Source organism: Cololabis saira, chromosome 1, assembly GCF_033807715.1.
Source record: "Cololabis saira isolate AMF1-May2022 chromosome 1, fColSai1.1, whole genome shotgun sequence".
NCBI lineage: Eukaryota > Metazoa > Chordata > Actinopteri > Beloniformes > Belonidae > Cololabis > Cololabis saira.
This window is the reverse complement of record NC_084587.1, coordinates 15526488-15553934: the sequence shown is the minus strand read 5'-3', so window position 1 is coordinate 15553934 and position 27447 is coordinate 15526488. Positions and strand designations below refer to the sequence as shown.

Here is a 27447-nt window from a genome sequence, read left to right as displayed (position 1 = left end):
CGCTGACCCCTGGCGCTGGCAAAAAAGTACCTTTTTGTGCTGAAACCTGACCGTGTTGACAGGTTAGTTTTCCTGGCACAAAATCTGTAAAATGTACAGTAGTTGACTTGTTGTAATTATTTGAGATTTGCTCAAAGAGATGCAATATCTGTTTACATGTTTTATTTGAGATTTGCACAAATGTTTTGTTATTTGCACAACTGTCAACCTCAGTGGAAAAGTCTGCCTGTTACTGTCTACATTGTATTAATTGCACAGTGTATTTTAATTTAATTGTTATGCAGGAAAGGGATATTTGTTTTATTTTATTCAAGAAGCATTTTTATTCTATGTATGCAGGCAGTTTATTTTTATTTCATTTGTTTTATGCATTTGGATATTGTGCAGACCTCTGTTAATAAAGGTACCCGTGTGACATTTGGCACGAGGCTTTGTATTAAAACTGTTTTTTTTTTTTAAGGGTTTGCCTCAGAAAAAAATTAAGCTAACAGAGATGCTATGCTATAATGCTTTGGGGGAAACCCCAATTATGGCACAGAAAAAATATCGATATATATCGAGTATCGCCATTCAGCTAGAAAATATCGAGATATGAATTTTGGTCCATATCGCCCAGCTCTAATGTAAGTGCTGGTGATCAGAATGAAAGATCAATATCAAGCATCTAAGAATGAAGACAACTGAACCTGTGATCACATCTCTGCCCACCTACACATATTAGACTCACCCTCTTGTCAAGAGTCCTCTCCCGTACGAAGCCCAGCAGCTGGTCGTTGACCAAGTTGAGGTCTTTCTTTCCAGCGTTGATGATCGTGACAATGACGTCATGCCGAATGGCTTCCTCTGGATCATGCGAACGTACCTTCAAATACTCTGAGTAAAGGAGAGACAGAAACACAGCCATGTTTCTGTTAAAGCAGTTTTCAAAAGAGTGAATTAAGCTGGAAGCCAGAGGAGATGACGAGATAAGGCTCACCTGTCAGGTCTCGGGCCAGGTCTGGGTGGTTCATGAGGCAGTGGCTTGCAAACTTTACACACTCTAGCCTGACAGGTACATGGATGTCGTTGAACCTAGAAAAAAAAGAAGTGACATGCAATAAATTTAACTGAAATGTGCATCAGGCCATCATAAACTGGGGGAATAAACAGTTAACTGCTGATCAAGTATAATCACAAAAACAAACTAAAACTAAAACTAAAAAAGACAGTTCAGTTTAGCTTTCATTGTCATGAGAAGTGCAGCGTAGGTTTTCACTCACCGTCCTAAGAAGCACTGCCACAGTGGTCGGTTCTGTGAGGCGAGCTCAGAGTCTTTGGCCCCAAACAACTTTGCTAGCAACCGTACAACTGCCAGACGTTCCTCGCCGTCGTTGCTCTGCAATCATACCCACACAAGCGCTTCTGTTTTAACAAGTCTTTAACAATTTTAAAAAAGTCACACTGTTTATGTTGCAAACTTAAGCGGTGTGACAACCCATCCGGAGATTTTCCGATTCCCAGAACCATTTTTCTTTTCAAAAACACCAATTGTGATACCGGGGATTGTTTGATGATAGAGTTGTGATCTGATGAGTCTTATTTAATTGTTTTTAAAATATATTTACTGCTAATCTTAAATGATTGTCACGTGAGAATCACTCACACTTCTCTGGGACAACTATTCCCCTACACCACAGCTCCACATGATCACGCAAGAGGCAAATTTCAACATTTTCAATGATAATGCTGGTTATTTAGGAAAATGAATTCTATAGTGTTTTCCTTTAATTCTGTGGCTTTCCAGCATCGTTTGGGAAAAATCTTTCATGCTGGAAAGGCAAACTGCACCATTTGCTGCTGTGGTTCCTCCGTCTTCTCCTTTAACATAATAAAGTCCTTGAGCCACGTCATCTGATAGCTTCCTAAATGCTCAATAACATTAGAGGTGTTACTTTTAGAAACATTTGTGCCACCTCCGGAAACCGCAGCCTTGCATAAAGAGCTTTCCAGCATAAAATAGCGTCATATCTTGGACCTGCCTACTCATGCTAATCTAACAACTCAAGTGTCCTTCTGCCTTCTCAAAACAAGAAACTGCAAGGCAGTACTGCATAGCTTCTTGTCCTTGCTTTGAGAGTAATAACATTAAACTGGGAGTCTGTTTATAAAAAATAAATGTTATCAGTTGCTGCATGGATATAAATACTAGGAGACAATGTGACCTTATTTTTGGCACAATCTAAAAGTATTTCCAACCAATCCTTAAAGTACAAATTCAGTATGATAGCTACTCTAAACATTATTTCCATTTTAAATTGTTAATCAAAAGTAGCAGCCAAAGAGATTCCAGTAACATTTCGAGAGCAATTGTATCAGATTCTGCAGATCTCATCCTGAAGCCACAGCGGCTTTCTACAACTTTTTCTTACAAAAGCAGCATCATTTCAAAACCATCAAAAATGCTTTAGGGTTTAAAATTATGTAGCACACCCCTTCCTGGAAGATAGTTTATTAAACATCCTACTTATATCAGTAGGACTGTTATTTGACTGATATTTCAATAGGAACTACTCCATACTCCTGTTACATTGTTTACATCCACTGTCGACACATTACACTGACACTTTATATTCTTATTTATACCACTACTGTCATGTACATTTACATGTAAATTTTTTTGACATTCTTATATTTATATATTTTGTACATACGAGACATGCCTCATTTATCTGCTTTTATTTTATTCTATTATTATCCTTTTTGGTACTTTCAACGTCTTGATGCTCAGTTGTTCTTGCAATTGCCCCTCGGGGATAAATAAAGTTTTCTGAATCTGAACACAGTTGACTTAACACCTATCCATTTTAAATGTGTGTGTGTGTGTGTGTGTGTGTGTGTGTGTGTGTGTGTGTGTGTGTGTGTGTGTGTGTGTGTGTGTGTGTGTGTGTGTGTGTGTGTGTGTATGTGTGTGTACACGTGTGGCGTATTAACCTTAAGCTTGAACTCCAGCTGTGGCATGACAGAGGTAAGCAGCATGGGGTCGATGGCGAACAGTTCTTGGATGAGGTCAAAGACGTGCTCTGACAGATCACTGACTGATGACTTTCCCATCACTAAAACCTGATTGAAGAACTGTGGAAAGAAAAAGAAAACACACACCAATAAGGACTCCCCATAGGCTCTGCTGTATATAGTGTTTTTTTTTTGTCTTGCTGGCTGATCAAAGAGTTTTTACACGAAAAGCCACATGTACCTAGTCAAGGATACATTCAAACAGTATTTCATAATCTATAAAGTTCTTTTGAGTTTATGGAGTCATTTTCATTGTCAAACCCACACACATACTAAGACCACACAGGGGTAAAAGTGGATTTGAGTGTTTTTCTAACTGTAACTCATGAACCAATCTGACACATCCTTGATGTCTACCTCGTAGGGCTGCACGATTAATCGTTAAAAAAAAATCGCGATCTCGATTCATGCTTGAACGCGATCTCATTTCCAAATGACGACGATTTATAAATTTTTTTTTTTTTTTTTTTTAAAGATGGCTGCATAAAAAAAGGACTAGGCCTATGTTCTAGGTTGTTGTAGTCCTGTCATGGTCAACTATCATGTTGTCATGTTTGTTATATTTTGTTAATGATTGTGGATTACATTTGGAGAAACATCTACCTTTCTCATCACCTGACACATATTGCACATAAATATTGTTAAAATTGTTATTGTTAAAATTATTTAAAGACAAGAGAGATGTTTATTGTTTTTATGTTCAATGTCAGCTGTTACAGCAAAAAGCAGCCAGAGGAATAATTTGTTGCCTCAGAACTACAGGATCTGTTACAAGTCCCCTTTCTGAAAGGGTGTTCAACTCAGGGAGGAACAAATATTGTTCAAAATTGTTATTATTGTTTCAATTATTCAAAGGTTTGTGTAAAGAAGACAAGAGATGTTTATTGTTATTATATTTTTGTTCAGCTGTTGCAAAGTTAAAGTAATAAGTGCAATAAATTTTATATTGGAAAAAAATCGTGAGAGAATCGTGATCTCAATTCTAAGCAAAAAAATCGTGATTCTCATTTTGTCCAGAATCGTGCAGCCCTACTACCTCGCCTCATATACATGAACATGTGTTACAAGGTGATTAAACAAGTATGAGAGTGTTAATATGTGGAGACAGAAACCAGATCCTACTCACATTTGCAATGCATGTCTCAATAGTCTGGACAGTCCTTTTCAGCAGAGTCTTGCCGAGATCGTAAGCTTGTTTGTTCAAATTCTGCTCCAAAAGAAGAGAAATTCTGATTAGTTTGAGCAAAATATTCATTGTTGCACTAACAAAAGCAACAGAACCTCCAAGCTTCTGGTCAGCATCACAACAGCAGGGACATTTTAAACAATTAGATTTCCATCAGTAGAAAAAGCTCAAAATCAGAGTCAGTCATTATAGTTTACAGATTAATATTAATTCCCCTCATGTTTCTCATTAGCCCCTTTTACATTGGCGGATACCTCGCATTTAGCACTGGAATCTAGTGCGTCGCCAGTCCTATTTACATTAAGTGACACAGGTTGGCGCGACTTGCCCCTGAGGGAACATTTAATCACGGGTCAGGACTAATGTAAACCAAAGTGACGCGGGGTGGCGGGTCATGGATGGGATTTGTTGATAACACGATGAGGAAGTCTGCAAGCTCTTCATCCTCAGGGCCGTGGATGTAATAAATCAGCTCATGACAGAAGCGTAATCTGCAACTGGTTGCTAAAATGAAACGGCAGCTTTGCAAGACATGAAACTTGGGTCGTTGCCAAACTGAAGAGCCTCAGGAAGAAGTTATTTGCGGTCAAAAAACATAACAGCAGGAGCGGCAGAGGGAGACTGCTGGTCATATTTGTGCAACACGATTTGGGAGAAGACGCTACACAGATCCCGTTGTTAAGCGGCATGGATCCGCCACCCGCTCCATCTCCTGCATCCAGCCAGCTCTTCTGATGTTGCTGAAGCCAGGAAAGCCAATCAGACGCACACCGTCATGTTACGTAGTACCACTGAATAACGCCTCCTGATTCGTCTCCTCTCCCCTCAACTCGGCTGCCGGCACCGGTGAGGCAATTACACAGCATGCGTTTACATTGCCCAACGCATTAAACACACGTTCTTCATCCAGGGATAATAGCGGACCAGAAAAGTAAAAAGAAAAGTGCGGAAAAAAAATTCAAACACTTAGTAAATAAAGAAATAGTTACCATAAGAATTTGTAATATTTGCTTCCTTATAATTGTAAATCTTTTTATGTATAATGAAAGGTGTTTTGAATATAAAACCTCTTTAAAGCAAACAACAATTTTCTTGACCAATTAAAATTTTCCAGTGACTCTGACCTGCCATTACCCATTTTGAATAAAAGAAGAAGAAATTTAATAATCCAATTTTAATACTATAAGCTACACAAGTTATTTTTCACATCATTTTTTTTAAATTATTTATATTATATTCATTGTTGTAAAAGTTGTGGTCGAAATAGTAGTTGTTTGCTACAATGCATTATTCATTATTATTATCGTAACAGTACGCTGTACACCTTGACTTTATAACTTGTCTGGGATCAATAACTCTGATCAGAGTGTACTATAGCTTCTCTTTAGCGTTGCTCAACCTTCTCTGACCACCTCCAGCAGTGTGGTTTAAGTTACATATATTATTTTTTGTACCATGTAAAATGAATTTATATATTTCAATTAATTCAAATCTATTCACTCTAATGATAAAATGTTCAATTTAGCAAAGAAATAAACATTTAAAGCTTTGCTAAAAAAAACAAAAACAAAATGTTTTGGTCTCCATAAGTAGATTTCCCATCCATGCAGACTCTGGTACCAAGTCAGATGAACTGATATAAAGCAATAAATGTATTAATTATAGGGGGTGTGGCCTTTTGATTGGCAGTCAGCTTAGCCAATAGCTAGCCATCATCACTTCCTCATCAGTAATCGTCATGCTACAAAGTTCAGTGAAGCTACCAGCAGCTTGTAGTAAAGCTCTGGAGATTTTTCTACACAATACCATTGATATAAAAAAACGGTACTATATTTATCTAATATATTGTAAACCAATGTGATTTTTAGAGTCTTACTTTATGTGCAGGAATGAGGTTAATGAGGATCGTGTCCAGCAACTCTTGTGTGACTCCATCTCCCTCCATGATGATAGAACTCATCAGATCCATCATGTGCATCTGCACCTTCTGGTTATGGCTGTTACTGAGGTGGAACAGAGACAGTTTTGTTACATAACAAAGAACAAGAACTTAAGAAGTTTTATAACCTTTATATTCAGTGGTAATGAACAGGACATTCATATTCAAGCGTTATAAAACTTTAACAGGAACACCCATCAGTGTGCATACTTGCAGTTTATTCATTCGCAAAACCTCCTACATGAAAAGCGTTTAAAAAGATTAAAGCAGCAGAGGTCTTACTTGATGACTGAGAAGAGTGTTTTGAAGAGCTGAATGAATATCTCATTGCAGTCCTCCAGTTCAAAACAGATATTGTACGACTTCACCCATGCGAGGTTCTACAAAAAAAACACAAGAGGCACATATCTTTGGCAATTCAACAGTGAACATTTCCTTTAAACTTCCATTCATGAGAAAGTTCTTCACAGTACTATACTGGCTGATGTTCTTCTGCCCCAAGTCTAAACCTTTAATGTAATATATGACAAAGGATGCCATAAAACACTACCATTACAGAACCTAAAGGCAGAGATCATGTTGCATAGAAAAAGACTAATATCAACCAATCAATTGATTTGTTGATTCAGTTCATGAGAGATGGGTTTCCTTATCCGTTCTTTAGTCCACTTGTTTCTGACAAGCGCTCGCCTTACCTCCAGCAGGTAGAAATATCTGTTGAACTGGGGGCTCTTGGTGTCTTCGAGTCCCTTTAGCTGTCTTGTGATAAACAGGAAGATATCCTGGAGAAAAGAGGAATCGTAAGCTTACAGTTTGAGTTATATTTTATTAAATTGTATCTCGATTTTTCAAGGAAAAATCAAGATACACTTTAGAGCAGGGATATTCAACTGGCGGCCCGCGGGCCACTTGCGGCCCGCCAGGAGCTTTTTATGGCCCCTGGTCATATTTAAAAAAAAAGCGGGGGGGAGTAGTGTTGTCCCGATCGATCGGCCGCCCGATCGTCAGCGGCCGGCGTCACTTCCGGTCGGCGGCGGCGTCAATTTCGGCCAGCCGGAAGTGACGAAGTAAGGGAAACTAACTAATGGTTTACATATCGCATTTTGTTAATTAATAAAAGTTTAAGATGCTTGTTAGCCTTTTCAGTTGGTTAATGATTCATTGGACAGTGTTTGTACATGTTAATCTCTGTTGGAGATGTTTTTTACTACTTCAGATTTTTTGCCAGTTTTGCACAGTGATAATGTTTGTCACATTATTTGTTATTAACTTCCGTTTATAGAGGACTTGTTTACATCATTAGGCTTCTAGGATTGGCCTGAAATTTTTTTCATTCACTCTAAATGAGGACTTTGCAATTCAGATGGACTTCTAAGCCTCCTATAATTTCATGCGATTGTTTTGTTTTGCTGATATAATGCACAGATGTGTCATAAATAAAGGAGCTTATGGTTCATATTTTGGTTCCTTATTTATAACATCAAACTGGCTACTATGGACTGAAATGCTTGTGCTCAATGCTTAATATAATATTCAAATTAGGAAATCTTGGTGGAAAGTGGTGCTTTGTCATTATGGCGTGTTTTATTAAAAGTAGGTCAATATCAACTTCATTAAGTTTGCACAATGCATGGTTTCAAAATGAACTTGCATTTAAAATAATATTTCTTTATCTGAATATTATATTTAACATTCACAATGACTCAATCTGGAGACAATACATACATAATCCATATGTAAACTAGACAGATATATTCTCCTGCTCATTGCACAAATGTATTATATATACATAAATCTTCGTCTTTGAGTGCAGAATACATTTTGAAAACCTCCAAAATTTCCACCTGCGCTTTGTGCGCGCACGCAGTGCGGCCCTCTCCATACAGTCCTTTTGCAGATGTGGCCCCCGACCTAATCTAGTTGAATACCCCTGCTTTAGAGTAATCTTACAGGTACAATGGGTGTGAAAAACATCACTGTTTACAGTCAGAAGTGGGGCTCTTCACGTCAGTGAAAGCAAACAAAGTTAATTATCTAGGGAAATATAATGCACAGATGAAAAGCTGAATTACTAACCTTGAGTTTGTCATGGGAGGTGTAGGGAGCCTCAGGAGCATAGATCCTGAAGATATCAGCTAAACAGCAGGCCACCAGTAGCCGTACATCCTTATTGGGGTTCTTTAAGAAGAACTCTGAGGCAAGATGAAGAGCCAGGCCAAGATACTGCTGCTTCTCCTCTTCAGAATCTTGATCCATGTCCATGTAGGTCTTCACCACCATCTGTTGAACACATTTAACAAGAGTTATAGTACTCATACTATATAGTACTCATACATAGTACTCATTGTCTTTTGTTGTGAGCTTTGATTTCTGGAAACTGTGATTTATTAATATTGAGCAACAAAAAAAAAAAAAAAAAGTTTTTGTTACAAATACAACCAATTTCATCTTCAGCGACGTAAAAGGTTTCAACCATAAATTGCAAAATATCTGTAAAAGGAATCTGTGCCGTCACCCATAGGGCTTTTCTCAAGCCTTTTTTCCCCACATTGCAAGGGAAGTCAAAGAAAACACACCCACTGTATGTCAATAAACATTAGCCACGCCTGCCTGCTCCTTAGTCGATCCATGCTGAAGGAGCTGCAGAGCTGCGATTGGTCGTTTACAATAGAATATCCTGTTTCAGTTGTTGTTTTGGTGGAAAATCAGAAATAACTGATGCGTTTAGACAATGCTGGGCTAGTAACATATCCATGCTGTACCCTCCTATGTGATTTCTTGCTTGTGTTGTTCTCTCAGATGTAAGTCGCTTTGGATAAAAGCGGCTGCTAAATTACAGTAGTAGTACAAACTGTCAATTGGCGCTTTTGCATTAGCATCACCTCAGCTCGGTTCTACCCGTTTTGCGCTTTCGCACTAGGGCTGAGACGGGTAAAGCCACTCCAAGTCGATACTTTTTTCTGTAACCATTTCAGCCAGGTTCTTTGCGGGCTGAGCAGGGACTATTTCTGAGGTCACCACCCTCCGCGCCACTGATTGGTCGGGGGGCGGGGCCGTCAAACGTTTGAATCAGGAAGCGGGAGTCAGAGCGAGAGCGACCCGCGGCGATTTTATTATAAAGCGCAAAACGTCTGTTTGGTGATCCAACTCTGAGGTGCAGATGTTCTTAAACCTGGTGGCTGTCGAGAAAAAATTAAAAAAGGGATGTAGACGGGCTGTTTTTTTCTCAGCCGCTCCCGGCTCCAGCTGATTTCTCATCTGCGCCGACACAAACAAAGGTGCTGCGCAATCGAGTACGTCACAGCAGCTTCACCCCAACCCCTCCACTTCTCCCCTGGCAGTGCAAAAACACATGTGTGGAGCCGTGTAAAGCCGCGCCGCGCCGATTCGGGCCAAGTAAGTCCTAGTGCAAAAGCGGCAAATTGCTTCAGGAAGCTTGGTAGCATGACAATGACTGATGAGGAAGTGACAATGGCTTGCTATTGGCTGACACTCGTATTAAAAATAAATTTATTGCCTTATAAAAATTTCCCGGAAGTGGAACAAAAAAAAAAAAATTTTTTGTGAAACATCCTATAAATATGTTTATTTCTGAACATTTTAACATATGAGTTAATGGAGACTGACTAGCTCTTGGAGCCATTCGAGGAACTGCAACTTTTGACACTTCATTGTTGGCCTTAATTGGTGAATTCCCATTATACTTCTTCCCAAAACAAAAGGAGGGGGCTGGTGTTTCCATTAAATTAATGTTTTTCTTATTATGGGCATAACTTTCTTATAATATTGGGCTAAAAACAGCCGGAACTAGATTTCATGCTTTAGATTCATGGAATATGCAACTATTTTACGCTAAATCAAACTATTGACACTTTTGCGCTAAACTGGAATATCGACACGTCTGAAAAACCACCTCATGAAAGTGTAAAAAGGTTTTTGCAACATTTTTTTCAAATTCCATTATAGGTCTTTCTTTTGCAATATTTAGGTTTTGCACAATTTTAGTGGTAATGGAAACACAACTAATATAGAAGTTATATGATTGACAGTGGGTTTCAACACACTCTGGATTCTGCAGTGGACCACAGACGAAACATAAATTTAAAATGTACATATACCTGAGCTCAGGTCATCTGGTTGCCCTCAGAGTTTAAGGCAGTTGAACAAGTTTAACCTCCAGCTACTGACAAAAGCACATTGCACTACATTGCCGAAGTTCAAAGCCGCTTACAAACTGGCAAACTGTAAAATCTTGTGAGCCACCTATTTTTTTCTATTGACCGTTACATATTGGCCCAAGCAAGAGAGAAAAATACTGTATTTTTAACTGTATTTCCTTACACGAAACTGGCATTCCTGAACCAAAGTGTGACTCCACGTCGTGAGCGTGAAATGAGACAGATTGCATCAATCATGTCCATTGCGCTCATATTAATAACAAAAATAACAGTGGAGGAGAAAATGCCTTTCGCCATATTGTTATGGTCCTTTTATCAGCAGTGCATGCAAGCAGTATGTGCAAGAGAGGCGCGCCGATGTGTGGAGAAGCTGGCCGTGAAGGTTTGAACTAGGGCTGGGCGATATGGACCAAAAGTCATATCTCGATATTTTCTAGCTAAATGGCGATACTCGATATATATCTCGATATTTTTTCTGTGCCTTAATTGGGGTTTCCCCCAAAGCATTATAGCATAGCATCTCTGTTAGCATCTCTGTTAGCTTCATTTTTTCTGAGGCAAACCCTTAAAAAAAAAACAGTCAGTTTTAATACAATTCCTCGTGCCAAATGTCACACAGGTACCTTTGTTAACAGAGGTCTGCACAATATCAAAATGTATAAAACAAATGAAATAAAAATAAACTGCCTGCATATATAGAATAAAATGCTTCTTGAATAAAATAAAACAAATATCCCTTTCCTGCATAACAATTAAATTAAAATACACTGTGCAATTAATACAATGTAGACAGTAACAGGCAGACTTTTCCACTGAGGTTGACAGTTGTGCAAATAACAATAACAATAACAACAATAACAATCTCAAATAAAACATTCAAGTCAATTTGTCACAAAATAAGCTATATCAAAATCATAAAAAAAAAAATTAAAAAAAAAAGATTTATTATTTTTTTTAAATCGATATAAACGATATTGTCTCGTACCATATCGTGTTTGAAAATATATAGATATATATTAAAATCTCGATATATCGCCCAGCCCTAGTTTGAACATTGTAACAGATTCAGCTGCATGTACAGCATCAGTACAGTAAATAAAACCGCTGCGACTCCTCCAGCTGGAAGTGTCCGGGTTTTCCTCACCAGCTGCAGTTTCATTTGTGAGCATGTTTTGACTACGACCGCTGCTCGTCCCTGGAGCCAAGTGCTCTGCGCTTACGACTACGGTTGGCACACGACCACGTGATCAGAAAGTTGTTCTCACACTTCTCACTCGGTTACCGAATGGGGGGTGGCCCTTACATACACAACCAGTCTCTCCTTTTTCACGCCTTTTGGTCTACCTTGGGTGGCGGATAAAAAGAGGTGATCTAATTTCATGCCTCTCCGGAAAGTGCCCATTACATCCAGGCACCAAGACCAGCAAAACCGGGAAATGTTCCACAAAGAAATGCCAGTATGTGAGCGCCTCAGGTTAATTCTGAATTGTCAAAACTCATCTCTCAAGACCTAACTCCATAGAGCTAACAAATGTTTTAGTTTCTCCTAAAGTCCTTCTTGGTTTAAAGCATTCAGGTAATTGAATTAGATTTTTTTTAAAGTGAGCATATGCATGCTTAGCTCACAATTCAGATAACTTATGAAATTAAAGGAGCATGAGGCTCCTTTAAAAAATGACTCATTAGCGCCACCTTTGCCACGGCGGCCGTCGGGGGTACTGCAGCCAACAGCGAAGCCGGCACGGGAGAACGCGCATGCAGCGTCATTTGACGTCACATCCGCAGGACAGCGTGGGAAATTCCGGCCCGGAATTGCAGCACATTTTGCAGCACACAGCCTGTTCAAGGCAACGGACAGATACGCTAGAGGGCTCATTCTTTTTGGTTTGGAACGGTTCATCTGACATTATTACTAGAAAACCTTTTTCATAAATCCTGCCTCAATCCTGCCTCATGCTCCTTTAAGTTTTATGAAAATAGTTTCTCAACTTTTCAGCAGAAAAATAATTGCAATAGAAAAAATGTAATTGATAGTAAACACTAGAAAATATCTATTAAACAGTTTTCTTTTAAATTATGAATAATTATTATTATTGCTGCTATGGATGGACATGATCTGGCAATATTCTAAGAAACAGAAAGGAGCTGATATGCTAGACTTCATGATTGTACGCCACCCCTCTTCCTGGCTAATGTCTACTTTGCAGGCTGACCTTGGATAGGCTAAAATCCATAATTATAGATCTTTTGTACTGAAGAGAAATCGCTTTCAATTAGGAATCAATTGGGATCCAAATTGTCATCCTAAGAGTCAAAACCAAATTGCTATACTTTTAACATGATTAGTTTTATATGTTGAAGGATTTTGTACTGGGTGCATCAATTTGTTTTGAGACTTTGACGAGCACAACCTTTTATAAAGAATAACAGGATTAAATTAAACAATTCTTCTCATTTCCTGTCCTCCTTATACCATAGTAAACAAACCTGACATCTGAATTTAATCAAAACGAATTGGACTTAACGTTTTAGATCAATTCTTTTAAATTAAATACAAGCACTTAAATCTCCATAGGTTTTGTTCGTACTAATAAGTCAATCTTTTTAGGTTAGGACTGCCCTGCTCTGAGCTGCTGCTGCTGCCGCGTCCTCCGTGTGTGTGTGTGTGTGTGTGTGTTCAAGTATAGCTGTAAACCTCTCTCCCTCTCTAACGAACCGCCAGCAGGGATGGGGGTTGGGCCAACGGCTCCAAAAAACAGCAGGGGAACAGATTCACTCTTGCACTCATTTACTCAGACACAAAAACACACCTGCAACCTTCACTGTTCTCAGTGAAAGCTGTGAATAATAGACTCCTGTGTAAGGCTTCCTTCGTTGTAAAGGTTGCATCTAGTAGTAAAAGCCACAAACTTTTTTTTTTTTTTTTTTTTTTTTAAACAGCTCCAGATGCAGTTTGACAACGAAATAGCAAAAATGTTTGCCCAAACGTGCTGCAACTGTGACCTTGTGAATCATGCAAGTAGATCTGAAACCATCTAAAAAAACACTTTCAAGGAAACCAGTTCTTTTATTATTTGAGTATAAAGGCCCAAAAATACCTTTACAGTCTTTTCTTAGTTTTGTTCAAAATGGCACTAGTCTTTTTAAACCACAGAAAGTTATGCTTTAATAAACATTCACAAGATGGGAAAAATAGACCTTTCATTGAGGCCTTTTATCCATTAAATGGTACAACTTTTCTTCACATACATGGGACAGATCAAGTAACCCCATTCACGCAGCCAGATCATTTTGGCCTGGTAGCGCTTTTATCCCGTCCCGCAGAGGCGTAATCCTGTAACATTGCATTCCACTGCAGCTACATCCATGTTACACCTTGGCAGGTAGTAGCAGATGACTAACGGTGGGAAAATGAGTTATGTGTGAATAGGGAATGCGGAAAAGCATGATGGAGCACAAGGATGGTGTCAAACTCAGAGACCGTCATGGCATTCAAGCCGCTATCGGAGTGCCTAAAGTTACAAGTAAGCCCAGGTGCCGTGCAGAAAAACGGTTAATATCAATTTCACACTGCTATTTCTGGCCAATGATATTTAAGGGATTACTTGATCAGCTTAACCACCAGTTGCTCTGTTCGCCTCAATCCTTTTTATTGGGTCTTAAATTTTGATTAGTCCACAATTTAAGTTTACAGTGGAACTTTCAATATCTGTATAGTTAAATAAATGTGACATGGTTCAAAAGTCAGCAGATAATGGTTTTAAATAACCATGATTTCAGTATTGACAAAAATAAATGTGAAAATGATATTTCATTCCCGGCCGTGTTCTCCCTTCCCACGGAAACTACTCTATGACGGGGAAAATCAGGCCAGCACTGTCGTTCCATGGGAACAGCCAGGTAGAATTTTTATTAGTTTTTTTCCTCTCAGCACTGTTTTATTCAGTGCCCACTGAATAATAAAGTTGGTGACTAGTGTTAGGGTGAACATTTCTAAGTCTTCATGCCTTTTTACTTTTCATGCCATCCATTGTATTTGGTTTGTTATTTTGTTATTGCTCAGTAGATTTGATATTTGAGGTCAAGTATTATATTCATGTTTGAATATTATTCCTAATTTTTATGCACTCAGTGTATCGCCATCTTCATTTTATGTCACAAATGTAGCCGATACGTTTTTTTCTCTAGTTGCACTTGGTGGACCACGTGTTTGGAAACAAAGGACATGTGAGAGACCAAGATAGACGGCTGGGGTTTGTAGTTTTTACTCTTTCAGGAAAGATCGTGCCGGATTGGGCCATGGAAATGAGACGTGGCGGCCCCCGACTGGACGGAGGGACAAGCCTCCAGGACCAGTCAAACACGGGAGCGGCAAAGTCTAAAACACGCCTTCTCCAACTGTACTATAAAGTTTACGAGCTGGCCATGCGGGGGTCGTCTTTTTATTGCATCTGAGGGCAGTCAGTGTTTAATCACTTGATTAGCCAGTATAGACCCATGAAACTCATTATATTCTGTACAATAAACGCTTCTGTTAAATTTTGATCAGATCAGTTCCTCCTCTCAATTTTTGAACACGCGGTCAGACTTTTTGAAAGAAACTGATACTAGATACACTAAGGGCCTCTTGCTAGCGGTGGGACTGTCTTCAGGTTGCTGAACACGCAATGCTTTGGGAAAACATGCTGTGAAAGAACACACTGGAGAAATAATATTGTGCCTTCATGCACAGCTTAAAGTGTAGGTCAAATGTAAAGGAGAGTGCCACTGTATCTTTATACCTCAATATCTGTATGAAAGTGGCTGTACGAAAGTAGCTTCAGGAAGGACACGAAACTTGTCAACATGTTACAGAGGACTGAGATCAGTGGGCCACATGCAGATGAACTGCAAAATGTGGGAATCTTAACTTTACTGTAGGGATAACAGTTTTGAAATAAGGATTTACTTATATGAATATGCTTGTAATGATCAGGGCTAGGGGTGGGCAAAAATATCGATATGGCAATATATCGCGATACTTTTCCAGCTGACTCAATATCGATATTCAAAATTTGAATATCGATTTTTTTTTTTTTTTTTTTTTTTTAATATTTTTTATCCCCGATTTTTTTCCCATTATATCACCCAGTGCTCCTACCTAAGTGACAGTCCTGGGCATTGCCACTCTCTACCAACCCTGGGAGGGCCCTGCACTGAGCTCAGGTTTTATTTCACGTTTTATTTCATTTTATAATTTATTTTTTATATAACACAATTGCCTGTCCTTAAAAAATGAAAAATAATGGACAGAGGTTTATTTATTTATGGATTTATATCTATACCGACTGATCACTGTGCCTGTCCTTGGTTTTAGTACCCATCTTTCTTGTGTTTATTATCATTTGCCACATAATTAAAGCAACCTCATACTAAATTTAATGTTAATTTCATATGATGTAAATAATATGAAAAACATATACAAATATGTTGTAACTTTAGCTTGTATAGTTATAATAAAACATTGTTTTGACTCAGTTTTTCCCATGAATTGTCACTATAATCTGATGAACGTGCAACTCGGATTTTAAGATCCATCACTATCATCTGATGTACATATATACAACTTGGATTTTAAGATGTGTAATGCATTTTTTAATTTTTCAGTGAACTATGTAGAATATAATAATCGGGATATCGCATAATCGGGATATCGCAATGTGTATCGTATCGTGGCTCAAGTATCGTGATGCGTATCGTATCGTGAGGTCCTTCCCAATACCCACCCCTAATCAGGGCTCAACGTTAACGCTGGCCTGGGGCCTGTGAACCTCCGCCGGTTGGGCAAGTTAAAAACAAATGGAGCCAAGCTGTTAGCCATTCCTGATGTTTTGGATTGTGATTTATATAGCATACATGTCTCCCACCCCCTTCATGAGACTGTCAGAGCCCTGGAGAGCTCCATCAGCGACCGGCTTCGTCACCCGCGATGCGTCACTGAGAGGCATCGCAGGTGCTTCCTCCCCGCTGCCATCAGACTGTACAACCAGGCCTGCACACAGTAGCAACGGACAATAACAAGATGTACAATATCTTTCTACCTCATACACATCCTACCTGCTTTTTTTGTACTGTTTTTTTCCTCTCTCGTACTGCCCTACTTTTATTTTTATTCCACTGTATATACTGTTTATATTGTGTAATTATATATTTTTTACTTTATCGTTCTTTTGCTGCATGCGTGTGTTGAGTGTACTGCTGCTGCTCGTACTGCTGCTGCTCAGATTTCCCCACTGAGGGATGAATAAAGGAAAATGTAATCTAATATTTTCCAACAATCACCATTTTGCCTGGATTTTGGTAACCCCCCCCCCCTTTTTTTCAAGCAAGCAAGATTATGATTTTAACAATATAGCATTAAAAGATGTAAATATTAAGCATCAATGGACTGCAAAATTGGAATATAAATGATCAAGTAGTTGATAAATGTGTAAAATCCTAGTGCCTGCAATGCCAAAGCAGTAGAGTAAATGAGAGCTGTCTGTTAGAGAGCATCTCACCGTCATTAAACTGCCAGACTGAATAGAGACGCCTCGGAGCTGCAACAGCATGTGCTTAAGGCTCTGAATGCTGGTATGATGGAATAATGGACTTATATGAGTGACAGGAGCATTGTTGGTAAGAGCAGCATGTTCTACAATGCCTGTTAATGCTTAAAGACAGCTCGTCTTCCCTTCGTTTGACTTGATTGCTTTCTAAGATTTCACCAACTTAAAGTTGATGAATATAAAAATGACTGCAGAAACTTGGCCCTCAGGTAAATCTATTCCTTGCCTAATTTCAGTCTCCAGTCAAAGTATCTGCTGATCCCAGGAGCAGTTGAAGAAATGGTCATAATAGTAAAGGAAATAAGTTCCCGAGGAATTATCAGAGGCGCTTCCATACTGACATTTTAAACATTTACATAAAAGTATGCCACCAATTTTACAACATTAGCCTTTACATCTTGGACCTCAACATACATGGAAAAAGGGGGATCGGATTGTATGCCTTTCCAGAAAGTGATTCTAACATATAGCCAGGAGAAAAGACCAGGAAAAGGGGGGAAATGTTCCACAAAGAAATGCTGTAGGGGTAAAACCAAAAACAAACAAGTCAATTAAAACTAGAAAGAAACATGATTTGGAGGGAGAATTCTGGAGTCTAAATGCTAACCAGGCTAGCCCCATCAAATCACAAATCTTGCATAAGGTGATCAAAAGACTCACTGCAGATGCTCTGAAACTCAACGTTAACCACTGCCTACAGTGTCAGTTCCAAGTAGTTTACAAGCAAGTGGAACATTACTTAAAGGAGACCTATTATGAAAAACACGTTTTTTCTTGCTTTAACATATATAAAGTGGTCCCCCCTCAGCCTGCCAACTCAGAGAAGGAGGAAAGCAACCAAATTCTGCAGTGTCTGTACAGCCGCCCGGATGAGCAGTGTCATGTGACTTTTACGAGCCGTTCAGATTCGGTGCATTTTCTTTACACAACCAAAATGCAAATCACGGCCACAACTATAAATGCGTGTAACTGCATGCGAGTGTCCCACTATTGTGTAGCACTGCGTGGCATCGGACGCTCTCTGTCCATCTCCATCCAGTCAGCTGCCACTTTATTGAGGTTTTTGTAGTGAAATGAGGAGGAATCATAGAGATAACTTCTCATTTCAACTAACTGAATCAGCCGTTCCTCATCCATGACCTACAGCGCGTTCAACCGGCTTTCAACACGAGCGACAGGGACTAAATAGAAGCAGGGCGTCCGACAAATGTTCAGCTCAAAATGGCACACCGCGCAGCGCTGCGGCCAGTTAGGACAGTCCAATAGAAAATAACGCAAATGGATGGATGGAATTGATTTTGTTGCCGACGCTCGCGTCGCATAAAGCCTGAATTATGGTTGCGCGTTAAATCGACGCACAGCCTACAGCATAGGGTAGGGCGTAGCCTACGGTGCGCGTCGCTGCGTACCCTACGCCGTAGGCTCTGCGTTGGTGTAACACGGAACCATAAATCAGCCTTAACTCCGCCGGCCGGAGCTTCCACCATTTTTTCATAGCGGTGTATCGCGTCAGGCAGCCAATCAGCACAGTGCCTCATTATCATAGCCTCCCCGCCCTCTCAGAATCCCTCATAGAGAAGGTTAGAAGCGGTAAAAATAAAGACACGGCCCAGAGGCTGAATTTCAAATTTATATAGAAAAAACAATCAAAAGCTTGTTTTTAAGACATTCAAGGCCCGTTTAAAATATACATTAAATGTCATAATAGGTCACCTTTAAGATTAATATCAACACGTATTGATCAAACAGACATACAGTTGACCATCACAATGTGATATTTAAAGTAATCTCCTACTCATAACCCTAAAAAGCTGCCAGCAGCGGTCCTGAGAGTAAACATTATTGTTACCCAAGTGCGTGCGTGTTCGTGGGAGGGGGGGGGGGGATGAATGGGAAAAAAATGAATGTTTGGACACTGTTAGCTTAATCTGAGATGCTGCTTGCCAACTGACATACCAGGAAAATGTTTGGGGTGCCAAGCCAGAAGGCGGCCCCAGAGGGCGGCCAACTTTGAATCGCAACAATTTGTGATTCAAAGGAAAATTTGCAATGACAGTGGTCGGCCAGCGGAGAACTCCCTCAAGGGGGGGCCCCAGCTCTACCTTTTTCTGTCTCTTACGTAAACAAACCTGAGGAGAGAACTTGAATTATGACTGCATGTTTGGTTGTCAAAGATAATTGACATGGCTCATCATCGTTGGAGGCAATCTCTCTGGAGAGAGAGAGAGATTATGTGATTCTGCAACCAGCAGTCGCACATCACCACAGTCTGGGACTGAACGCCATCCTCCAAGATGGCAATGCTCGCCTCCAATGAGCGGGGTTTATCAGAGACCACCTCCAGAATTTGGGGGTGGAGAGGATGGAATGGCCTATCAGTAGTCCTGACCTCAACCCCATTGAACACTTGTGGGATCAGCTCGGGTTTGTTGTTTGTGCCAGAGTGACAAACACATCCACGTTGTCTGACTTGCGACAAATGTTAGTTGAAGAATGGGGTGTCATCCCACAGCAGCGTATGACCAGCATGAGGAGGAAGTGCATTGTGTATAGAGATGTAGATTGTGTGTATATATATATATATATATATATATATATATATATATATATATATATATATATATATATATACACACATATATACATATACAAATACACACACAAACACAGTATATACAAAATAGAATCAAGGCTCTTCACATTAGTTAAGGATATGAAACGTATAATTTGGTCCAAAACTTTGAAGAGAGGTAGGTTTATATACAAAGAGCTCATACATTAGTGGAGCATCTCTCTTTGAAAAATGAAGAGCACTGCCTCTGCTACAAGATGTTTCTGGATTTGTATTTCGCGACAGGAACACAGTCCCCAGTGTTTTAAACACAAACGATACCTTTCTCAAGACATTAAAAAAGAGAACAGCTTAAGTTGATTATAATTAAAAAACAAAGCATCTTTACAACTAGACAAACAGCCCTTCTCTCTATTGTGCAGCCAGCGGGGAGAGTGTTTAACAAGACTCTGAAAACAGTCGCAGCCTGTTATCATTTATGTATGCAATTACACTCTACACTTTAACACTAAGATTAACTTTTATCGACACATAAAATTTCTACCAAGTAATTTAGAGCACTCTGTAAGAGCAATCTGGAACATGTTTGGAGATTATCTAATGTTCACATTACAAACATGCATTTGGATGTCATACTGATGGACTCGCCAGGGACCAGAATTTGCAGATTTTCAGCTTGACCAGCAGGTCACCCTCACTTTTTTACTGATTACATTCTGGTCCGTTTTGCGCATGTGCCACATAATGTACACAACACATTAAACATATACATGTAGCATATACATGTGTATACATGCAGCAGAAGCAACGTGGTGGACATTTTACTGACCATAAACTTAGATATTGTCGACAGGTGATCCACAATGCCACCTCATAGGTTTTCTCAAGAGCAGTATTCACATCTCTTTTTTCTCCTTATAAAAGGGCAAAATGGGCAAACAGGTACAGGAATCCAACTCGGACGTGCCCACCTAATGTCAATCAATGTTATCCAGGGCTACCCGCTCCATCGGCCCATACACAATGGAGGTGCTGATGACGAACGTTTACTGAAGAATATTCTGTTTCACATATCATTTTGGTGGTGAAATAAGACATGACCACTTTGTTTAGGCAATACTGGGTGATTGCTTCACTAAGCTTCATAGCATGATGATGACTGATAAAGCAATGATGGCCAGTAGAGGTGGATGATATATTAGATATACTCGATGTGTCGCAAAAACATGGTAGTATTTTAAGCCATATAGATATGATCCTTCTTCATAGTTTGGCCTTTCTTACACTGTCCTATTGCCCCGCTCACAACAACAGACAGCACACTCCCCAACCCATCCAGAAAACTCTTGCACACGTGTGTGTTGTTGCATCAGGAGACATGGAAAAAAGTTTGTAGTTGGTGAAAATAAGTATGAGCATCAAGCTAATTTATGAGTGTTAAAGGATGGAAACTGAATGCCAGACAGCCAATTTGATTCACAAGAAAAATAGCATTGGATCCATAATTTTGCAGTGGTTCAGGTTTTGCAAGGAAGACATTCAACAACACGTGGTTATTGGAAGATATGCTGTAAAACCGTTGCCACAAAAGCCGGCAGTAACACAAATTTGTTCCACCACCTTATCACCACCTCGACAACACGAGGAATGCCTCAAACTCCGAGTGGCCCCATCTCCACTGACACCAAAACGAAAATGTTCAATGAGTCAGCAGCAAAACAAATGACTGACCTTTTGTCTTGTAAAATCAACACCATACAACAAAAAAAGTTCAAAATGGAAAGAGATAACGGCTGCAGTAACCAAACACTTAGCCAAGGACATGGCTCCAGTTGGTGTTGTGGAAAAGCCTGGATTCAGAGACCTCATTAAGACACTGGACCAAAGTATGATTTTCCTGGCTGGAAATTCTTTACAGAAAAGCCCTACCAGAATTATACAGTTCAGTTCAGTGAGAGAAAAAAGGTGAACCACTTCTCCACAACTACGGATCTGTGGACCAGCAGAACATGCAAGCCTCACCTCAGCTTAACGTTACATCAAAGTTAAAAAGTTTGTTAAATCTAACTTCATTGTGATTTTTCCCCAAGTGTTTTAACTACTACGACTATTTCTATTACGGATTTTACCATCACAAATAATACAAAATATAATATATATGCATAATAACAAAACAACGATGAAAAAAAACAAAAATACATTAAAAAAAAATCGTGCTGCTTTAAGTACTAAAAAAAATTGGGTGATTAAAGTAATTCCAAAACGCCTTAGATAGTTCAGTGGGTTAAGCAGGCGCCAGAACCGATCCCCCCCGTGCAGTAAACGCAGGTTCTAGTCTGTCGCTCTTTGCTGCGTGTCTTCCCTTCTCTCTCTACCTGTTTCCTGTCCGACTACTGTCCCAATAAAGGCCTCGAGTGCCAAAAAAAAAAATCTTAAAAAAAAACATAAAAAGGTATTTCCCCCCCAAAAAATCTGAACCAGCAAAACTGGCATAAACAGGTCACACCCACTGAAAAATCCATAATTGGGATTGGCAAAGAAAATTGAAATCGGTTAATCTGTAGTTTAGCATAATTCTTATATTGCAGTCACCGTCTCTCTATTTGAACCAATGCTCAATACACACAAAATCAGAGTACCATGCGAAGCAAAAGTAATTTAAGAACAAGACCAACACAATGCAGTTCAACGTGTATTTCATCTTACAAGGACAAACATCAGCAAACACCCAATAATCACACATGGTATCAACTGCAAGCGCAAACAGAGATAAAAGTTGTGCAACTTCCAGAAGCCTGACTGCAGATGAGAAAGATGACAGATAAAAAGATCTACCTTCCTCATCCAACAACATGTCATTCAGCATCTGTGTACATTATGGCTACTGCGCTTTCTTATTACCAATGCTTGGGTGTAAAAACATTTTTGTAAAGTAAACAAGCTGATTTAATTTAGGAGTCACCAGAGCGGAAGAAAAGTGCAGGTGTAATCTCTTTATACTATTATCCAATGTACAGAGATGTAATACCCATGAAGAAGGCAGCAATAACTATACATTTGGAAAAAATGAAGAGTGAAACAACTACAAAGGATATAAAGCATCTATACACCTTTACACAAATCGCAGACTTTTAAAACAAAGACAGAAACCACAACAGCATAAATGTCAGAACTGTCACATTTTACCAGGATCTTCCATCAAACAAAACTACAGGGAAAAATAGAAATATTTCATAATCAGGGGTATTTAAAAAAAAAAAAAACAACAAAACAAAACTCCATGACTGCAGAATTTTTCACGCCCTTTCATAATTTAACTCTCCTCAGAGTTAACTATCATGTTCAAAATTAGGCCTGTAGATGGATACTATAAACCTGCCTTCATCCATAGTGAATCAGATTAAAACCAAATACAAATCAGTTTGCTTGAACGTCTGGGGTTGCATTCTGCTGAAAGCCTGAAGTATTCCAAAAAATCCAGTCACCCAAAATCATGTGAGAAAATGTGTCATCTAAGAGAAAGAACTTGTCTTGAACTTTTTGGCGTTCATTCTCAGTTATTTTTGGAGCAAAGCCAATACAGAGCATCATCTGAGAAACACGATACCAGCACGGTAGAGGTGGCAAATACCGAATTATTTTGAAGCAAAAACCCTCTGTCAAAAAGCTGAAAGCGAAGAGGAATTTCACATTCCAACATGACAATGACCCAAAGAACGCATCAAAATCACCAAAAGACATAGCTTGAAAAAAAGGAAATCCAAATCTCAGAGTTGCTCAGTCAGAACCCAGTCCATGGTCTCATCAAAAAATGATCACTCAAACCATCACAAATATTGTTCCAGCCAATCACAGACAGGTTTATATTTGTCCACATGACATGACAGCTGGAAAAGAGGCTTGAAACAGTTCAGGATTAGGTATGTTTGATGATGGAGCATTGAGCTACATCTTCATGTTATGCTGAAGTTTTGTTTCAAATTTCTACAGAGCTGACATCATCCAGAAATCGCTTCCCATGCCTTTAAGAGGAGTTACATGCGAATTGTGTGTTTTACACATTATAAGCCAGTCAACAAAATACTTTCAACTTTAACATTTCAACTCTACAGGGTTATTGGAGAATATTAAAAAAGGTAATTCTTTACTTTTCAAATTTTTTGAAAATGTTCAAAAGGACTTACCGTACTGTCTGCCGACTAGTTTTGGTCATTTGCCTGTTATAGGGTTTAAACTGAATTCTTTCATACTTTAGTGGTGAAAAATAAATATTACAATAATAAAGAAAGTGTGGATGATTTGACGTTAAATTTAAGTTAATATTCTGTTACATTTGATTTACTATATGTATATGTAGCGATACAACTGCATATACAATCTGATATGGAAATTATGGGCAGCACAGTTGTGGTTAGTCCTATCACCTCACAGTAAGGAGGTCTTGTTTGAGAAACTGCTTCAGGCATTTCCCCTTTTTAACTGCAGCATTATCCAAATATTCTAGAAATAACATACAAGTACTGTTTACTTGGAAATCCCCAAAACAGAAAAAACAATGTCAGAATATAGTAGTTTACTAAGTTTGGGGATTGTGACAGTGGCTGGTTAATGGTGTCAGACCTTCTGTTTGAACAACATGAAACGTTGATGACATACAAACTGTTTCAGACTCCCTCTGGCATGAGGCTGCGGTCCATCAGGTACAAAACCTCACGCCATAAAAACTGTGTTCTTTTGTATTGCACCAAATCACCACAACAAATTCCTTGTGTGTCTTAGGTTGCTTTCAGACCTGTGGCCCGTTTTTTTTGTTCCGATTCAGGGGCTAAATCAATACAGTTGTTTCGTTTTTCATATGTGGCGTTTGTGTTCACAAGGCAACCGTCTGTAGCGGTTCAAAGCTGTTAACAAATGCCATGCGTGAACCAACTGTTCCCTCATTGGTCACAAATGAACGTGGAAGGAGTTTCCTCTTCCGTACCCCAGGAAAAACAACAATGGTTATAACCCAGGGGTGTCGGACTCCAGTCCTCGAGGGCCGCAATCCTGCATGTTTTAGATGTCTCCTTGCATCAACACACCTAATTCAAATTAATGGTCGTCACCAACTTGTTATCGAGGTCTGGACAGTTCTGTTGGTGTCACAGCTACTTTTATCACGGTGTGCTGAAGCAGGGAAACATCTGAAACATGCATGAATGCGGCCCTCGAGGACTGGAGTCCGACACCCCTGTAATAACCCCTTTCACAGAGAGGGTGCAAAGCGCAAACCGCCGCCAATCACATTCATTTATGTGCTGCCGCGGTGCAAGAGTGGACCGCTCTGCCAGTGCGAGATTGAAATGTTCAAAAAATTTTTAATTTTTTTTAATTTCACTGTGCCGCGCTGTGACGACATCTCGGCTCGTCTAATAGGAGAGACGGGAGAAGAGAGAAAGTTGTGTCCCATAGGAGAGAAGGTGGTGGAGGCTCTGCGCCAACTCTTCTCCTTGCGTCGCGGTCGCACATACACAATGCATGAAGTTGTGTCGGCTGCTGTGTCGATTATGTTCTCTCTCCAAATAAAAAAAAACGCACTGCTCCAGGTCTGGAATGGAAGTGAGCCGAGACCACCTCTCCCAGGCGATCTCGGCTCACTTGTTTTGTGCCACATCCGAGCGCGATTGCTGTGTTCATATATATCAAACGAATCGATCTTTAGGGGGAAACGCTCCCCGTTTCGGAACAACTGCTCCAAACGGGACAGGCAAGGCAAGGCAAGGCAAATTTATTTATATAGCACAATTCAACACAAGGTAATTCAAAGTGCTTTACATTGACATTAAAAGCGGAAAGACATAACAAATAAGATTGAAAAAATTAAGAATAAGATGATAAGAAAATAAGTAAAATAATAAAAAGCACAAGCTGTTAAAAATAAGGGCAGTAGAATACAACTGGTAAGTATTTAATTTAGGAGTACGCTTGAGTAAACGGTAATGTTTTTAACCCTGATTTAAAGGAGCCGACAGTTGGAGCAGACCTCAGGTCTACAGGAAGTTTGTTCCACCGGTGAGGAGCAGAATAACTGAACGCTGCCTCACCTTGCTTGGTTCTGGTTCTTGGGACAAACAACAAACCAGATCCAGATGAACCTAAGGGGTCTGGGAGCTTCATAGGGAACTAACAGATCAAGCATGTATTTTGGTCCAAGACCATTCAGTGCTTTGTAGACCAGCGGGAAGATTTTAAACTCTATCATTTGACTCACTGGAAGCCACTGTAGTGATTTCATGACCGGTGTAATATGGTCCAGTTTCCTGGTGTTTGTAAGGACTCTGGCAGCAGCGTTCTGGATCAACTGTAGCTGCCAGATAGATTTCTTGTTAAGGCCTGTAAAGATGCCATTGCAATAATGCAACCTACTGAAAATTAATGCATGAATACTTTTTTCCATGTCTTGTTTAGACAGAATCCCCTTAATTCTAGCAATGTTTTTTAGGTGGTAATAGGCAGATTTAGTGATAAACTTTAGATGGCTGTTAAAGTTCAGGTCTGAAAGCACCCTTAAATTACTTGGCGATAAACTTCTTTCTGATTCTGAAAGTATAGTAGTTCACAAAGTTTGGGGATTGTGACAGTGGCGGGTGTCAGAGCTTCTGTTTGAGCAACATGAAACCTCAATGACATACCTTTAACCGTTTGACAACCTCATCGTTGGTGATCTTGTCGGTGATCTCTTTTACTCCGGGAGGATACACAACCTTCCCGTCGCCCACAGGCTTCTGCGGCTGCGCGAACTCCATGCTTGTCGGTGTTGACGGTCTTCTACTGGCCTCTATGGGTCAGAAAACAAAAGTTCAGCACAACCATGCTATTACACTCCCCCAGAAAACCTTACTCTAAAAAAGTACCACATCACCTTTTACTCACTAAAACGTACACGAAAACACTCATACAGCGGATGATATTTCAGCACTGGACACTTCCTAAGCAGAAGCAGCACCGTGTGTGTTATTAGCTCCCATGCTACATCACCCCCAGCTCACATCAACTGTAAATGCCAATAAATCCTTCATAAAATCACGATTAGATGCAGATATTAGTTCAATTGCCAGCCCCTTTCACATCTCGTCTATTCGGACAGCTTTGCCGGTGTAAAAGCACTTTAGTAGAGGCGTCCCCTGCCCTGGATGGTTAAGTAGGTTAGCGGGTTAGCGTGTTAGCATGTTGCGGGTCTGCGTGCAGCGAGCTAGCGGCTAGCGGCTAGTCAGGCCAGCACATCTCCGGCTACGATCACAGGGCGAGGGAAGTATCTTAACACCGCCAACGAAACCGGCCAGCGCTCCCCACCGGTGCCTGGGATTATCAACAGATGGAAACACTTTGAAAAGTTTAAAAATTGCAGCTGATTCACTTGTTACGGTCTTTTTGTCAACTTACTGTCGCTCGTTTACAAGCGCAGGCGAGGCAGGACTGCAACTTGCCCCGCGGATAATTTTGTACACCAAACCCCCCCGATAAAAATGCACGAGGAATATATTTTTTTTAAATAAACAGCGACGAGTGTGGGTTGTTTTCCGAGCGTTTTTTCCCCTTGGTAATTACCTGGGCCGTTTTAATTCATTAGTCTGGTTCAGGTTGGCGTTAGTTTTCGGCACAAAGCTCTGCTGGTTCAGTCAGCGCTGCCTGCTGAAGGCTGAGGGCAGCGCGCCCCCCTCGGTCTGTCGGCGGTACTGCAGCTGCAATACATGGCGGGAGTCGGAAACAAGCGGCATTTACTGACTTCACTTTCTACCGGTGGCATGGGGAACTGGGAGAGAGAACTAAATAGATAAGACGGCATACAATAAGTGAGGGATTCATCTTATTCATTAATTAGGCTGTTAATAATCGAATACTAAACATTTTGTGTGAGATTGGCTTATCTATCTATCTATCTATCTATCTATCTA

General features: G+C 39.8%; 1 protein-coding gene across 2 annotated transcripts in view; it reads right to left on the bottom strand.

The window, feature by feature from the left end:
* pds5a (PDS5 cohesin associated factor A) overlaps nt 1–27225 on the bottom strand; it is a 39590-nt gene extending 12365 nt beyond the window's left edge. For both annotated transcript variants that reach the window (XM_061709484.1, XM_061709566.1), the window contains exons 1-11: nt 27101–27225; nt 26185–26330; nt 8253–8456; nt 6872–6958; nt 6459–6556; nt 6114–6240; nt 4178–4258; nt 2971–3111; nt 1260–1375; nt 977–1071; nt 728–873 (exon numbers count right to left, since the gene is read on the bottom strand). In XM_061709484.1, coding sequence (XP_061565468.1) covers nt 728–873; nt 977–1071; nt 1260–1375; nt 2971–3111; nt 4178–4258; nt 6114–6240; nt 6459–6556; nt 6872–6958; nt 8253–8456; nt 26185–26298 — 1209 coding nt within the window. In that variant the 5' untranslated portion in view covers nt 26299–26330; nt 27101–27225. The remainder of the gene's footprint in view (nt 1–727; nt 874–976; nt 1072–1259; nt 1376–2970; nt 3112–4177; nt 4259–6113; nt 6241–6458; nt 6557–6871; nt 6959–8252; nt 8457–26184; nt 26331–27100) is intronic.
* Nucleotides 27226–27447: the final 222 nt, after the last annotated feature.